Source organism: Thalassophryne amazonica, chromosome 3 (genome assembly GCF_902500255.1).
Source record: "Thalassophryne amazonica chromosome 3, fThaAma1.1, whole genome shotgun sequence".
Classification (NCBI taxonomy): domain Eukaryota; kingdom Metazoa; phylum Chordata; class Actinopteri; order Batrachoidiformes; family Batrachoididae; genus Thalassophryne; species Thalassophryne amazonica.
The window spans coordinates 67544156-67559304 of NC_047105.1; the positions used below are offsets into that span (position 1 = coordinate 67544156).

The 15149-nt window shown below is 40.3% G+C and overlaps 1 protein-coding gene across 2 annotated transcripts; it reads right to left on the bottom strand.

The window, feature by feature from the left end:
• Positions 1-255: 255 nt before the first annotated feature.
• emc3 (ER membrane protein complex subunit 3) lies at positions 256-11547 on the bottom strand. Of its 2 annotated transcripts, XM_034166623.1 has the most exons (9): positions 11360-11547; positions 11044-11216; positions 10883-10940; positions 8982-9075; positions 4506-4610; positions 4284-4365; positions 4057-4136; positions 1053-1135; positions 256-980 (listed from the first exon to the last, which is right to left on the bottom strand). In XM_034166623.1, the coding sequence occupies exons 2-9, from the start codon at positions 11196-11198 to the stop codon at positions 852-854; spliced, it is 786 nt and encodes a 261-aa protein (XP_034022514.1). In that variant the 5' UTR covers positions 11199-11216; positions 11360-11547; the 3' UTR covers positions 256-851. The 2 variants fall into 2 exon arrangements, with proteins under 2 accessions (XP_034022514.1, XP_034022515.1); XM_034166624.1 differs by lacking the exon at positions 11360-11547 and having other exon boundaries at positions 11044-11223.
• Between the last annotated feature and the right edge of the window lie 3602 nt (positions 11548-15149).

The window sequence follows — 15149 nt, forward strand, 5'->3', positions numbered from 1 at the left end:
ATAGCTTTGAGTTTGTAGCGTCAACAGCAGATGCTATTATTGTGAACACCCCCTTTTCTACTTTTCTTTTGTTTTGTTTTTTTTTACTAATAGCCCAATTTCATAGCCTTAAGAGTGTGCATATCATGAATGCTTGGTCATGTTGGATTTGTGAGAATCTACTGGTACCTTGTTTCCCATGTAACAATAAGAAATATACTCAATTTGGATTAATCTTTTTAGTCACATAGCACTATTATTCTGAACACTACTGTATGTCATCAAATTCAAATCAAGCATTAATATTGTACAAAACACAAGGGAGATATTTTACAAAATAAACAAATCTCAAAAACTATTCCAACCACATACAATGTTAGTTGGTGCCTGGTCACTGATCAAATGACAGGCAACTGGCTAACACAAGCACAAAAAATCTGCTCTATTACCTAAGAGAGAAAAGTTTGATTAAAGATTGTATGAAGCAAATTTCTATCTTACAAGACAGATTAACCACTATTTCAACTCAAAGGTGCATTTATTGATGACAACAGCATTTGTGCAGGATTTAAGAGACACTAATGATAAAATAATGTCATAGAAATATATGGTAATACTAATGCATTTAAATAAGCAAAAGTCACCTTTAATCTTAGCAACATGTCTGTGTCTCAGAAGCCATCTAAAAATGCAACATACAGCACAGAACCAGTGCAATTTAAGTAACTTCAAAGAAAGCAGACAGGAATGGAAGTTAGTACATGGAAACAAGGAAGATCTTGAAGATTTGGGCCCCTTGTCTGTCATTTAAAAAAAAAAAAAAAAAAAAATCTAATATTCACAACAGCAGTTCCCTTTAGAAATTAAGGCTGTCAGAAAATGCCGCTCGGCAATTCCTTGCTGAACATGCCATGGAAGTCCAGCTCCCTGCTCATGAGCTCCTCTTCTACACTCTCCAGCGCCCACTGATGGTCAGTCAGTTCAAGTGCCTCCCACTCAGCCTGAAATTCAGGACAAACACATAAATGAACAATACCCATCCTCATTAATTACTCATGATGATGCTAATTTACCTTGAAAGCTTTATTTGTATCTGCAGGCATGGCCATAGCAGCGCCACTCATCTGTTCCTGCATGATCCGAGACTGATCTGCACCTGTGGGGATCAAATCACTTAGGCCAGAACCATCAACAGCCAATAGAGAAACATTTAACAAAAAATGAACTGGAGCTACTTCATGGATAGTCACAGATGTAATATTATACAGTTAGACTTGCTGCAGCATATTTTATGCATAACTATGTCTAAAATATGTTCTAACAGTCTTGTGCTCAGAAACCTCACATCCTGAAAAAAGACAGTCATTTTGAACTCAGATTTAAAGCCAAATAAACACATTGTTACTGAATATTACATGGTTTCTAGTTCAGCAGGTCTCATTTATAATAAAACGGTACATACGCAGGTCTGTGTATATTACAGCTAATTCACAACTCTGTCGATACTGCAGTAAATAACACCCCTCGAGGGGAGACGCGCGTGCATATATATATATATACACTCAACAAAAATATAAAGGCAACACTTTTGGTTTTGCTCCCATTTTGTATGAGATGAACTCAAAGATCTAAAACTTTTTCCACATACACAATATCACCATTTCCCTCAAATATTGTTCACAAACCAGTCTAAATCTGTGATACTGAGCACTTCTCCTTTGCTGAGATAATCCATCCCACCTCACAGGTGTGCCATATCAAGATGCTGATTAGACACCATGATTAGTGCACAGGTGTGCCTTAGACTGCCCACAATAAAAGGCCACTCTGAAAGGTGCAGTTTTATCACACAGCACAATGCCACAGATGTCGCAAGATTTGAGGGAGCGTGCAATTGGCATGCTGACAGCAGGAATGTCAACCAGAGCTGTTGCTCGTGTATTGAATGTTCATTTCTCTACCATAAGCCGTCTCCAAAGGCGTTTCAGAGAATTTGGCAGTACATCCAACCAGCCTCACAACCGCAGACCACGTGTAACCACACCAGCCCAGGACCTCCACATCCAGCATGTTCACCTCCAAGATCATCTGAGACCAGCCACTCGGACAGCTGCTGAAACAATCGGTTTGCATAACCAAAGAATTTCTGCACAAACTGTCAGAAACTGTCTCAGGGAAGCTCATCTGCATGCTCGTCGTCCTCATCGGGGTCTCGACCTGAATCCAGTTCGTCGTCGTAACTGACTTGAGTGGGCAAATGCTCACATTCGCTGGCGTTTGGCACATTGGAGTGGTGTTCTCTTCACGGATGATGCAAAGGAGATGTGTTGCACTGCATGAGGCAAATGGTGGTCACACCAGATACTGACTGGTATCCCCCCCCCCAATAAAACAAAACTGCACCTTTCAGAGTGGACTTTTATTGTGGGCAGTCTAAGGCACACCTGTGCACTAATCATGGTGTCTAATCAGCATCTTGATATGGCACACCTGTGAGGTGGGATGGATTATCTCAGTGAAGGAGAAGTGCTCACTATCACAGATTTCGACTGGTTTGTGAACAATATTTGAGGGAAATGGTGATATTGTGTATGTGGAAAAAGTTTTAGATCTTTGAGTTCGTCTCATACAAAATGGGAGCAAAACCAAAAGTGTTGCGTTTATATTTTTGTTGAGTATATATATATATATATGGACATTTTAAGAGGCAGAAGCACCTCTCACAACTTCTTGTTTGCACAGCACGTGCATTTTAATGCACTTCTTTCTCAAAAGATAAAACGCTCTATTGAGCTGTTAACACACAAGACTAAATGCCCGGTCACATGGCACTTAAAGGGCAACAAAGCCCAAACGAAATATGAAATCTAGACTTTCGGTGGCATCACGCAGCTTCGTTCCTGCAGCTGGCACTTCATCAGGATTTTCAAACTGCCGAAAAATTTTGAAGGAATGCCGCCAAAAACCTCAATTCGTCCGTATTTCGGTTTGCTGTCGTTCTTAACTGTTTCTTATAGTTTGCTTAGTTTTTGTAACGTTAGCATTTAGTGCAACTTCGTTCAACCAGTTGAATATTTTCACACTGTGCAGAAGCCAGTTTGTGAGCGAGCAGCTGCCGCTGTGTTCCTGTACTGTTGGAAATTACAGGTCAAACTCAGTTTGATTGGATTTTTTTTATCTGGGTGGGGGGTCAGCTTCACTGGGCTCAGGCACCTGATACAGGCCAGAAATAGTATTTACAATGAATTATTTTACCAAAAATAAAATGAAAACCACTCCTGTCAGAAGCAACTGTTGAATTTCAAACAACAAAAACGTTGTGTAATTTCCAATGGTACTTGAACACAGCGGCAGCCATCGCCTCCTGCGTCTGATCAGTTTACTGCTCTGATATACTCAGTTATCCTTACACTCATATTTATTCATCCTTTTGACAGTTTTCTGTTATAAATCAATATATATGGCTTAGTAGGGAATACAGTGATACAGCAGCCACCACAGCACACCAGCATTTTTTTTTTCATTTGTTTTTGAATTGGCACAAGACGGCACACAGCATGTCGTCAGTCTGAACCAGACAGTGGGGATTCTGATGAAGGCGATGATCCCTCTGTTGTTCTGGACAAGCAACGAGAGCATGTGGATCCACCCACGTGCACACAGAGCTCCACAGTGGGTCAGATCGCGCTTGTGTTTTCAGCTTCTCCGGAACTCAGGCGCTACAGAACTCCATCCCAGCGTAGTGTCCTGGAACGCAGAGCAGGATGCAGACACGCTCCAGCAGTGGTTCCAGGTGTGTTTTGTTTAAAGCGTGACGATCAACGTTAGCTTTGGCTTCTTTTTGTTCTTCTTTTGTTCCTTTTGCACTCTTGATTCCCAGGCTAATCGGTAATGGAAAAGTCAAAAACTCCATAGTCCACCTTTTCTCAACGATTTGTGACTTTTTTTTTTTTAACCTTTTTCCCCCTCTTTCAGGAATCATCGCATTGTGTCACCGGGCCATTACACATACAGGCAATTAATGTTGTAATCCAACACTATACAATCCAATGCACTGAAAAACTCTGCAAGAATTACCATTATCTTGGCCCAAGATCAACGAGTACATGCTTCGCAGTCCAAACACATTCAGGAAGTACCATGATGCTGAGCTCACCCTAAGAAAATATTCACAAAAAAAAAAAAAAAAAAAAGGTGGTGGAGGGGAGAGACACTTAAGAATTAAAGGCCACATATATTAATTGTTTACTTGGTGTCAAAATAAATAAATAAATAAAGAGGGGAGAAGGAGGGACATATTTTACCAAGAAGCATCCAGTGAAAGCAGCTCTATTCCTTGTTGCAACATGGGCTTGAATCGCAGAGTGAGAGGGAAAGGAACCTTGGCTGCGTGGGACAGAATACAGAAAGAGGTTCAGGACTCAAAGAGAGCTTTTATTTAACAGATATCCCACTAAATAACAGACAAATCTAAAAGACAATCTACATATTACTGCACAAGATTTGTGAACATGTTCTGCTAATACTTGTTACAAATCCCGAAAAGGTCCAGTTGATCCATCCTCCAATAAGGATCATGGGAAGCACATTGGTCACGTTGCCTTTCATCATGTCTGTGAGCATGCTGGGATCTGTGAAGACAATTACCACAAGTCTGACTAATTTATGACCAGTAAACTGTATGGACTATATATAGGGTGACTTTGCAGCACAATAAAAGCACCCCCCCAACCCTTCCACCAGTTCAAAGCACTAACATGCATCAGCTGAACACATTCAGACAGTATTTCATTTCACACAAGAACTTCAGGTTGTTAAAAAGGCAGTGTAGCAGCTCAGACTGGGTCATTACACAGTAATACAGCCTGAATAAAGCCATCTTAAAATAGCATTTACTGTGCTTGTCAGAATTATTGGCATCCCTGAACTTTTAGGGACTGAATTTAAAATACGTTTAGAAATGAATGAAAATGAACCAGTATTGGCTCTGTGATAGACTGGTATCCCATCCAGGGTGTACCCCGCCTCATGTCCTAGGCTCCAGCCCTCTGTGACCCTTGACAGGAGTAAGCGGGTATAGAAAATGAATGTAGTATTGTATCATCAGAATACTTAAACTGTACGTAACAATCAGCATTATTTCTGAACACATTTTAAAATCTGTCTTTAAAAATCAAGGATGGCAATAATGTTGACCAGAGTTCCTGTTTGGCGCTGCTCTGCTGGCGACTCGGGCTCTCGCTGTTGTGACCGAAACAAAATTGTTTGTCTATCGTTTATTGTCTTTTGTTCCTTTTTGTCATATATTGTGTTGTTTTTGGGACTGAGTGGCTTGTTGGTGCTCCAAGCAATGGTTCTCCAGGAACTGCCAGCGTTTTTCTGCGCAGGAATTGGCGTTGCCAGTGTCGACCTACAGGGCATGACATGGCGCCCAGTTCCGTATTCTTCCTCCTCACTTTGCTTCTGATATATCTGGTAACTTCTTGTCAACAGTTAGTATGTGGCACAACTGCAGTATCACCGCTAACATACACGAGAGATATCCTTTTGTCCCTGCGGTTCTCAAATATCTCTGCTGCTCCGGACCTGCCTAATGAAATTAGAGCCCAGTTCACAGGCGGACGCCAAAGGAGGAGAGGCCGCAGAGGAGGCGTCAGACAGCGGGTTCGCCGGCGTCGATACAAACCACCCTTGCCGTCAATGATCCTGTCTAACATAAGGTCACTGCAGCACAAAATCACCGAACTTCGGATTAATGCCAAAGCCTACTATGAGTACCGTGAAGCAGGCGTTATGGTGTTTACTGAGACCTGGTTGCATTCGGACATCGCGGATTCCCTGGTTGAAGTGGATGGATTTTCACTTTTTCGGGCGGACAGAACACCAGCCTCAGGAAAGAGCAGAGGCAGAGGCATTGTGGTCTACGTGAATGACAAATGGTGTCGACAGGTTACGGCAAGAGCAATGGTATGTACTCCTGACGCTGAACTCCTTTGCTTATCTTTGAGACCCTGGTATTTACCTAGGGAGTTTGGGAATATTATCCTGTGTGCAGCATACGTCCCCCCCAGCGCGAACGCAGCAAGGGCTGCGCGTCTTACAGCTGACTGTATACACGATCAACTGCAACGCACACCGGGTGCTCCGGTTTTTATTCTGGGTGACTTTAATCACTGTAAATTGGAACTATTGCTACCGGATTATGAACAATATGTGAGATGTGCTACACGAAATAACAGCATATTAGACAAATGCTACGGAAATGTTAAAAATGCCTATACTGCCACCTTGAGGCCCCCTGTAGCCAACTCGGACCATAGCACTGTTCACTTATTATCTTCATACAGGACTGTATTAAAGAGCTTTAAGCCAAAGACAAAACGGGTAACATTATGGTCTAATGACAGCATTGAGACTCTAAAAGGTTGTTTTCTCAGTACAGACTGGAACATATTTCACAGCCAGGACCTTGACTCTGTTACAGAGGCAATTACAGACTATATTCATTTCTGTATTGAAAGTGTTGTCATAAAAAAGGATGTTGTTATATATCCAAATAACAAACCCTTCATTACTAAGCAAATCAAAGACTGTATTAACAGAAAGAAAATTGCTTTTAAAACTCATGATAAGGCTGCACTGATATCAGCACAAAAAGAACTTAATCAGCAATTGTGTGTAGCAAGGAGAAAACAGAAAGAGCTTTTAGAACTTAATATTTCAGACACCAAGAGAATCTGGGATTCTATGAAGGCTATCACAAACATGAACCCTTATAAAAAGCATTTTATATCACTTGATGACTCCAAAATGGCCAATGAGTTAAATGATTTTTATTTGAGATTTGAGACACATGATTTCTCTGAAAAGTGTAACAAGGAGCTGGACTCCCTACCCCCCTCTGATAATGCGTCACATAACTGTGGATTGATCCACAACAGGTCGAAAGTCTCTTTCAGCATGCTCCGTTAAAAAAGACTGTGGATTGATCCACAACAGGTCGAACGTCTCTTTCAGCATGCTCCGTTAAAAAAGGCTGCAGGGCCAGATGGGATTTCATCATTTTTGTTAAAAACATTTGCACAGGAGCTTACTGCAGCTTGGTGTCCTGTTTTTCAACAGTCTATAGACACCCATACAGTCCCTGCCCTGTGGTAACGTTCTATGATCATCCCGGTGCCCAAGAAGGCAAACCCCAGCGAAGACAATGATTTTAGGCCTATAGCATTGACATCAGTTGTGATGAAATGTTTTGAGAAATACATTGTGAGCAGGCTGAAAATAGATGTAGATGGCAAATTAGATCCATTTCAGTTTGCTTATAGGCGAGGGCGATGCACAGATGATGCGATTTCCACCATCATGCATCTTGTTTTAAAACATCTTGATGACAAGTCATCATATGCCCGATTACTTTTTATTGACTTCAGCTCCGCCTTTAATACGCTTCAGCCATACTTACTAATTCAGAAACTTAAAGCGTTGGATGTCAACCCGTCACTTATACGGTGGTTTCACTCTTTTTTGACAAACAGAACACAGCAGGTTAAGGTAAATTCTAGCCTGTCCCAAATCAAAGACATCAGTACTGGAGCACCACAGGGATGTGTGAGCTCACCTGTCCTTTTTACTTTATATACTAATGAGTGTTCAGCCAAGCACCCTGGGAACTATATTTTTAAATATTCAGACGACTCAGCACTTCTGTGCTTACTTCAACAGAATGATGATTTGAATATCTATCATTCAGAGGTGAGGCAGTTTGTTGAGTGGTGTGATTCCAGTTACCTTACTTTAAATGTTAAAAAGACAGAGGAAGTCATTTTTGATCCAAAGTTAGTTGGCAATCACAACCCTGTAATTAAGCACCAGCAACCAATCACACAGGTGCAATCGTACAAATATCTTGGTGTCTGTATAGACAGTTCCCTTACATGGAACACTCATGTTGACTGGTTATGTTCCCGCTTGAATCAATGACTCTATTTTCTACGGCGTTTGCATTTTCATGGAGTCAACCAAAAAATTATGTTACTGTTTTATCAGGCAGTTCTTGAAAGCATTCTAAGATATGGCATAACCACTTGGTTTGGGAACCTTCCTGTGTCCCTAAGATCAAAATTAAACTACCTTGTTCTCACAGCAATGAAAATCATTGGTTTGAAACAGTATAACAATCCTCAGTCAATTTTTGATCAGTGCGTGATGAAGCAAGCGGACAGAATTCTTTCTGACTCCTCCCATGTTCTGCACACGCAATACAAGTTGCTACCATCGGGCCGGCGTTTCAGAGTCCCCCATTGCAGACTGAATAGATATAGGAACTCTTTTGTTCCTATATCAATCATAGCCCTTAACAAATATCATAATAAACACCGCTAACAATCAGGCACAATAGGAGGTTTTAGTACTTGTATGTTTTTTTTATGTATTTTTATTCTCCATTTATGTATTTATTTATTTATTGTTATGAACTGTTTATGTCTTGTTCTGTATCTTTGTATGGGTCATGATTTTTGAGAAGTCCAAGACAAATTTCCCCATGGGGACATTAAAAGTATCTATCTATCTAACTGTAAACTGTAGCGAGTCTGCTTTTCAGAAATTCTATGCAGTATGTATGTGTGTGTGTGTGTGTGTTAAAAGCAGAAGAAACCACTAGACAATGTTGAGTTCATGGCATTTTTTGTTTATGGGACTGACTGAACTATTGGGCATACCATGTTTCAGCATGATGTGTTATGTCATAAATATTTACCCTGAAATAAAACAGTGAAGAATCAAGATGACAGTTAAGTTAGTAAGACCTTGTGGATTAACAGAGAAAGACGATGAAGGAAACATGGAGAAGTGGGATGGAGGTGAAGAACAATTTTGTATAGCAAAGACTAATCAGGCAAATTAACCCCAAATACAATGGGGACAAACATGAGAATTAAAAAACAACAAAAATGCATCAAACATGTTGCACACCTTGTATATTCCTAGATTAAAATATTTACCTGTCATTGGGGAAGGCGGAACAACTTTTCTTTTGGTCTTCTTAAAAAAGCCATCTTCTTGATTATTGAAGTAGAACTTCCTCATCAAAAAAGACTAAAACAAAAGACAAACTTTGAGCACTCGACATAATTTAGAAACAAACACTTTAAGTTATAATAAATAATTATCAATTTAAGCAACAGTTCCCAACTGCATGCTTTACACTTGTCCCTGCTCTGCTCACACCTTTCCCAGCTAGTTGCTGCCTACCTAAAGGAGTACTGCCTGAAGAAACCCAATTCAGCTTCTCATATGCAAGTAGGGCACAGGTAAATGGAAAACATCCAGGGTATGGGTACACAAACACCAAGGCTGAGAATCTCTTTCAGAAAACTTGTACACATGTTCCACACAGTATGTGAAACTGAAATATTCCAGAATAGGTCCTGGACCATAAAGGAATTATACTACAGCAGATGACATTCGGAAGTGTGCAAAGCTGTCATCCAGATGGGGAAGTACTGTTCAAGTTTCCATACTTTTTATGTATTTCAAGCAAATTTAAGACCAAAATTTAACCCCAAACCATTCAAAATAAAAGTTATCTGCAAGATTGCTAGGAAGCTGAGACATCAGAATTAAGGTTCATTTATGCTCAATGCTTACACAAATAGATATAGCCTTCTGTTCACATTCTCTATTCATTTTGTCCATATTTTAATGTTTTCTGTCAAGGACAAGAGATTTGAGTAGTATCACAAGACATACATATATATATATATATATATATATATATATATATATACACACACACATATATATATGAGTGGCAATCTTTTTGCATGCATGTTAAAATCAAAAAGAATGAACACAGCTGCTTCCCTCAACTTGCACTTTGATTTTCACTGCAACAATGCATTGAGATTTATGCAGTTATTTCATAAAAGGCCGTGGATGTTGGTAGGTTATTATAAGGCAAATAACTCATATCTTCCGGAAATACATTAACCAAGAGAGAATAACCGAAACAAGAAATGTTGGTTGATATGATCGGAGTGGAAGGAAAAAAAAAGTTTTATTATCCCCATCAGAGAACCCAACGTCTCTGATATGACAGGACGAGGACACTTACCACTATACTAACAAGGAGTTAGCAATGAGCACAGAACATCAATTACAGCAAATGCTATATGCATAGCACAAAGACTTAGGGGCCAACGAAAATCCAGATTTCTTGTTTCATTTGGGCTTTGTTGCCATGTGACCAGGGGGCCTTTAGTCCTATGTGTTAACAGCTGCAGTAACCACTTCCTACTTCAAAAACAATTCACCATGACAATAAACACTATTTCACACCATTACGCAAACTACACAATTACCAATCATAAGCTTGCCAGACCATACAGGGCTATCTGAAAGGATGAGGTATGGTTACACCACGACTTTGTGGAAACAATATTACAGCTTTGACAAGTATTGCCATGTCTGATGACATTACAAACTTTCAAGATAGTCTGCAGAGGCCTTGAGTGGACATTTTATTTCACATCCGTGCCAAAGTAAAGAATGTATGGTGTATGTGAGCAATGACTGTTACTCTGTGAATGTACAAAATTAAGGGAAGGGGCAAAGTGAGGGTAATTGGTCTTAAAGTCCTAATCATCTGTGGAATAACCTGATGGTGTTGGCAAGGAAAACCTGCACCATCTCAGGACTTCACAGAACAGTGTTGCCCACCCCTTATTTAGAACCTTGCTCAAACACTGGAAGCACACACTGTCCTTCCAGAAGTAGAAAGAATTCCCAGCATATACCGATTCACATACTGTTCGGAACACGCACACACAAACATCTAGAAGAAATGGCAAGTAGGACTTTTAGTAATATATTCAGATGATGGAACACATGTAGAATTTCCAACCTGTTTGGGAATGTATTTTCCATTCTCTCTTAGAATTCTGCTCCGAATGAGAACCTGGCTGGATATGAAGATAAGAAAACATCCTTATCAAATAGAAATGTCAAACACATCATGAACCACATTATCGAGATCGAGATGTAGCTCCGTAATTATGTACGCACCTGTCAGAAACCTGTTCTAATGTCAACTTCTTGTCACTCTGAAGAAGAATAGAAACATAATGTCTAATCACGCCGACGAGGAAGGTGATGAAGACGATGGGTAGAACCACCCACAGGCGAATATTTGAGTCCAAAAGAAGCTCCGGTTCGGCCATAGAGCCCGATTTTTTCCACTAAAAAACCATATCAAAAGGAACATGAGAGAAAACACCTATTATTAACTCATTCAGCAAAAAAATCGTTGGATGATTTTGTCACAGAAATCATATCCGCTAGTTGTACGATATGCTAACGTTATCATTAGCTAGCTAGTTACCTTTCCAAAAAACGACTGGATCACAGTGGCGGTGAGCTGATAGATTTGTTAGCACACGGACCACGGCTTGTAGCTTTAATCAGGTGGAAGACTCAGAAATCATTTTCTTCACGAAATAATTATAAAAAACAAACAAAATTATTTAGCGCCGTTATCTTAGCAACACAATTAGCAAGAGCGAAATCATCCTTCTTCTCGCCAAACAGTTTCATTTGCATTATAGTTCATTACCGCCACCACCTGGTATGGACAGTGAATCGCGCTGCACTGCTTTACTTCGAGCCAGGACAGCAGATTAATTAAAACTGGATTACAGAGATTCACTACAGAATATAAACAATTACATATGTTTTAAGTAAGAAAAACAACACTGCTACAACATTAATCTATTTGCAAGTTGAGGTGAAACACCCATACACCAATGCAAACACTTGTAAGTATTGTTTTCTTTTAATTTATACGAAATAAATAATTAGTTGTTGTGTATGATGTATGTATGGTTTGGTTTGGTTTCGGTTTTTAATTTGTTCAAATATTTGTTAATTCTTTTTAAGTTTACTTAAATTGCACAGCACTTTGTAACTCTTGTGTTGAAAGTGTGTTATTATTATTATTATTTCGTTTTGCATGGTGATTAAGGTCGTTGGTGTCTTGCCCCCACCAGACTACCTCTCTGGACCTCCACCACAGATACCAACTGTTTATACAGTGCACCAGGAAAGTATACACAGCACTTCACTTTTTCTACATGTTGTTATGTTACAGCCTTATTCCAAAATGGATTAAATTATTTTTTCCTCAAAGTTCTACACACCATAATGACATTGTGGAAAAAAAAGGTTGGGTTTTTTTTGTTGTTGTTTTTTTATTTTTGCAAATTTATTATTATTATTATTATTATTATTATTATTATTATTATTATTGTTCATAATAATAATAATAATAATAATAAACTAAGAAATCACATGTACATAAGTATTCACAACCTTTGCCATGAAGCTCAAAATTAAGCTCAGGTGTATCTTCTTTCAACTGATCATCCTTGAGATGTTTCTACAGCTTAATTGGAGTCCACCTGGGGTAAATTCAGTTGATAGGCCATGATTTGGAAAGATACACACCTGTCTACATATAAGGTCCCACAGTTGACAGTGCATGTCAGAGTACAAACCAAGCATGAAGTCAAAGGAATTGTCTGAATACCTCCGAGACAGGATTGTCTCGAGACACAAATCTGGGGAAGGGTACAGAAACATTTCTGCTGCTTTGAAGGTCCCAATGAGCACAGTGGCCTCCTTTATCCATAAATGGAAGAATTTCAGATCCACCAGGACTCTTCCTAGAGCTGGCCGCCCGTCTAAACTGACCAATCGGGGGAGAAGGGCCTTAATCAGGGTGGTGACTAAGAAGCCGATGGTCACTGTCAGAGCTCAAGCATTCCTCTGTGGAGAGAGGAGAATCTTCCAGAAGGACAACCATCTCTGCAGCAATCCATCAATCAGGCCTGTATGGTAGAGTGGCCAGACAGAAGACACTCCTTAGTAAAAGGCACATGGAAGCCCGCCTGGAGTTTGCCAAAAGGCACCTGAAGGACTCTCAGACCATGAGAAACAAAATTCTCTGGTCTGATAAGACAAACATTGAACTATTTGGCATGACTCCCAGGCATTATGTTTGGAGGAAAGTAGGCACCATCTCTACAGTGAAGCATGGGGGTGGTAGCCAAGTTTGTGGCATCATATTCAAGAAGACTTGAGGCTGTAATTGCTGCTAATGGTGCATCAGCAAAGTATTGTTGGGGTGCTGTGAGTAGAATTTTTAAGGGAAAATGAATTTTGGAATAAGGCTGTAACATAAAATGTGGAAAAAGAGATGGACTGTGAATACTTTTCAGATGCACTGTAGTAGTCATAGACTTTTCAAAGGCATTTGATAGTGTATACAGGGAAACTCTCTGGAAAGTACTGGAGTTCTGTGAGTTCTATCCTGAGAAGCTTGTGAATGTTATTCAGCAGTTCCACATAGGAAGGAAGGCACAAGTTCTAGTTGATGGAGATCCGAGTGAACCCTTAAAAGTCATTCATGGTGTCAAGCATGGGTGCATGCTTGCTCCTACACTGTTCTCGCTTTTTCTTGCGGCTGTCTTGGACACCATGAACATCAATTTATGCAAAGGGGTCTATATCCATAAAAGAACGTAGTAAACTCTTCAACCTTGCCCGTCTTTGTGCTTCCACCAAAATCAAGGATTTGTGTATTATTTAGCATCTGCTCCTTTCTCTCCCCTTGACCAAGACAGCGACTCTACATCTGGAGTTGGTCCCCAGGTGCAAGACTGTAGTAGCCCACTGCACCTATAGTGGTTGGATTGTGTCTAACTGTAGTTAGTGTAGCAAGGTGTAGTCCGGATTGAAAAGATGTTCCTGCTAGCTTAGGTAGTGGGGGATTCCACTTTGGCTGACCTGGCAGAGTTTTGGTCTTCAGTTCGAGTTCAAATCCCACCGCCGTCCCGGCCACAAAGATAGGTCCTCTGGTCACAAACTGGCGTTGTTGGCAGGATGTGGGTAGCCATAGAACATGCTTAAATGCACCTGTGATTTCAGGACAAAGTCAAAAATGGTGGGGAAATATGTAGCAAGGTGAAGTCCAGATTGAAATGATGTTCCTGCTAGCTTGGCTAGCAGGGAATTCCCCTTTCGTTAACCTGGTAGAGTTTTTGTCTTCAGTTCGAGCAGTCTGGTGTTCGAATCCCACCGCCGTCCCAGCCACAAAGATAGGTCCTCCGGTCACAATAGGATGGGTTAAATGCAGAGGACAAATTTTTTTTGTATGTATATTATGTATATATGTACAATGACAATAAAGCATCTTCTTGGTAGCTCCTTTATGCTGATGATTCGGCACGTGTTGCAAACAATGTTGAGAATATACAACACACTGTGGATTGGTTCACCTATGCAACAGACATCTTTGGCCGAAAATTTAACATATCAAAGACAGAACTGCTCTATCAACCACCTACAGTTCTTCAACAAGGACAGGTGAGTCGCAATTAGTGACAGCACACGGAGAGCGCCTGAAAACAACTGAGGTCTCTACCTATCTTGGTAGTACAGCAACCAGTACTAACTCTGCCTTGGGTTTTATCCTTCTGGTTAGAGAGTCCAACTTCCATGCCAAGGATCGTGAGGGGAGTGAATGGGTGGAGTCACAACACAACGCAGAGTGCAGCCGCTACACCTGTACTGCAGTCACATCAAAGCCCTGACCAGAGTACAACTTCATCATCTATGTTACATCCTGTATATCAGGTGGCAAGACCGTATATGTGGAGATTCTACGTTGTGCTGACTCTGTCAGTATTGAGGCCCTCATCAAGAATGCTGGCATCTCACCTGACAAACGGGACGAAAAAGCAAGGCAGCATAATACATGGAAGTGTAAATTCAAACAAGCCACTGCAGCAATCGAAGAGAAACACCAGAAAGAGTACAAGCAAGCACATGAAAGATGCCACTTTTCCACCTCCTGAAACAACTTGTTCTGCAGAAAATGCCATCAATGTTACAGGTGTAGAGCAGGCCTTTTAGCTTACAGAAGGGCCTGCCTACAGTGAAAACTTCAAACATGACAGTCATCATCGACTCAATGGACTACCGATGAAGAATATTGCTATTATTATTATTAGTAGTAGTGGTGGTTGTAGCAGCAGTAATATGATTTAACATTGTTTCTAATCATAATTCCAGTTGTAGATATGTGATTTTTTTTTTTTTTTTTTTTTTGCTTG

Bases quoted from the DNA above. Each gene is read 5' to 3' on its own strand.
- emc3 (XM_034166623.1), bottom strand. From the start codon at position 11,198: ATGGCCGAACCGGAGCTTCTTTTGGACTCAAATATTCGCCTGTGGGTG. The intron at 4,137-4,283 runs GTAAAATATGTC...ATATTTTCTTAG, and splicing joins CTTTCACTGGATGCTTCTTG to GGTGAGCTCAGCATCATGGT. The intron at 981-1,052 runs GTAAATTAGCAT...CCTGAATTTCAG, and splicing joins ATACAAATAAAGCTTTCAAG to GCTGAGTGGGAGGCACTTGA.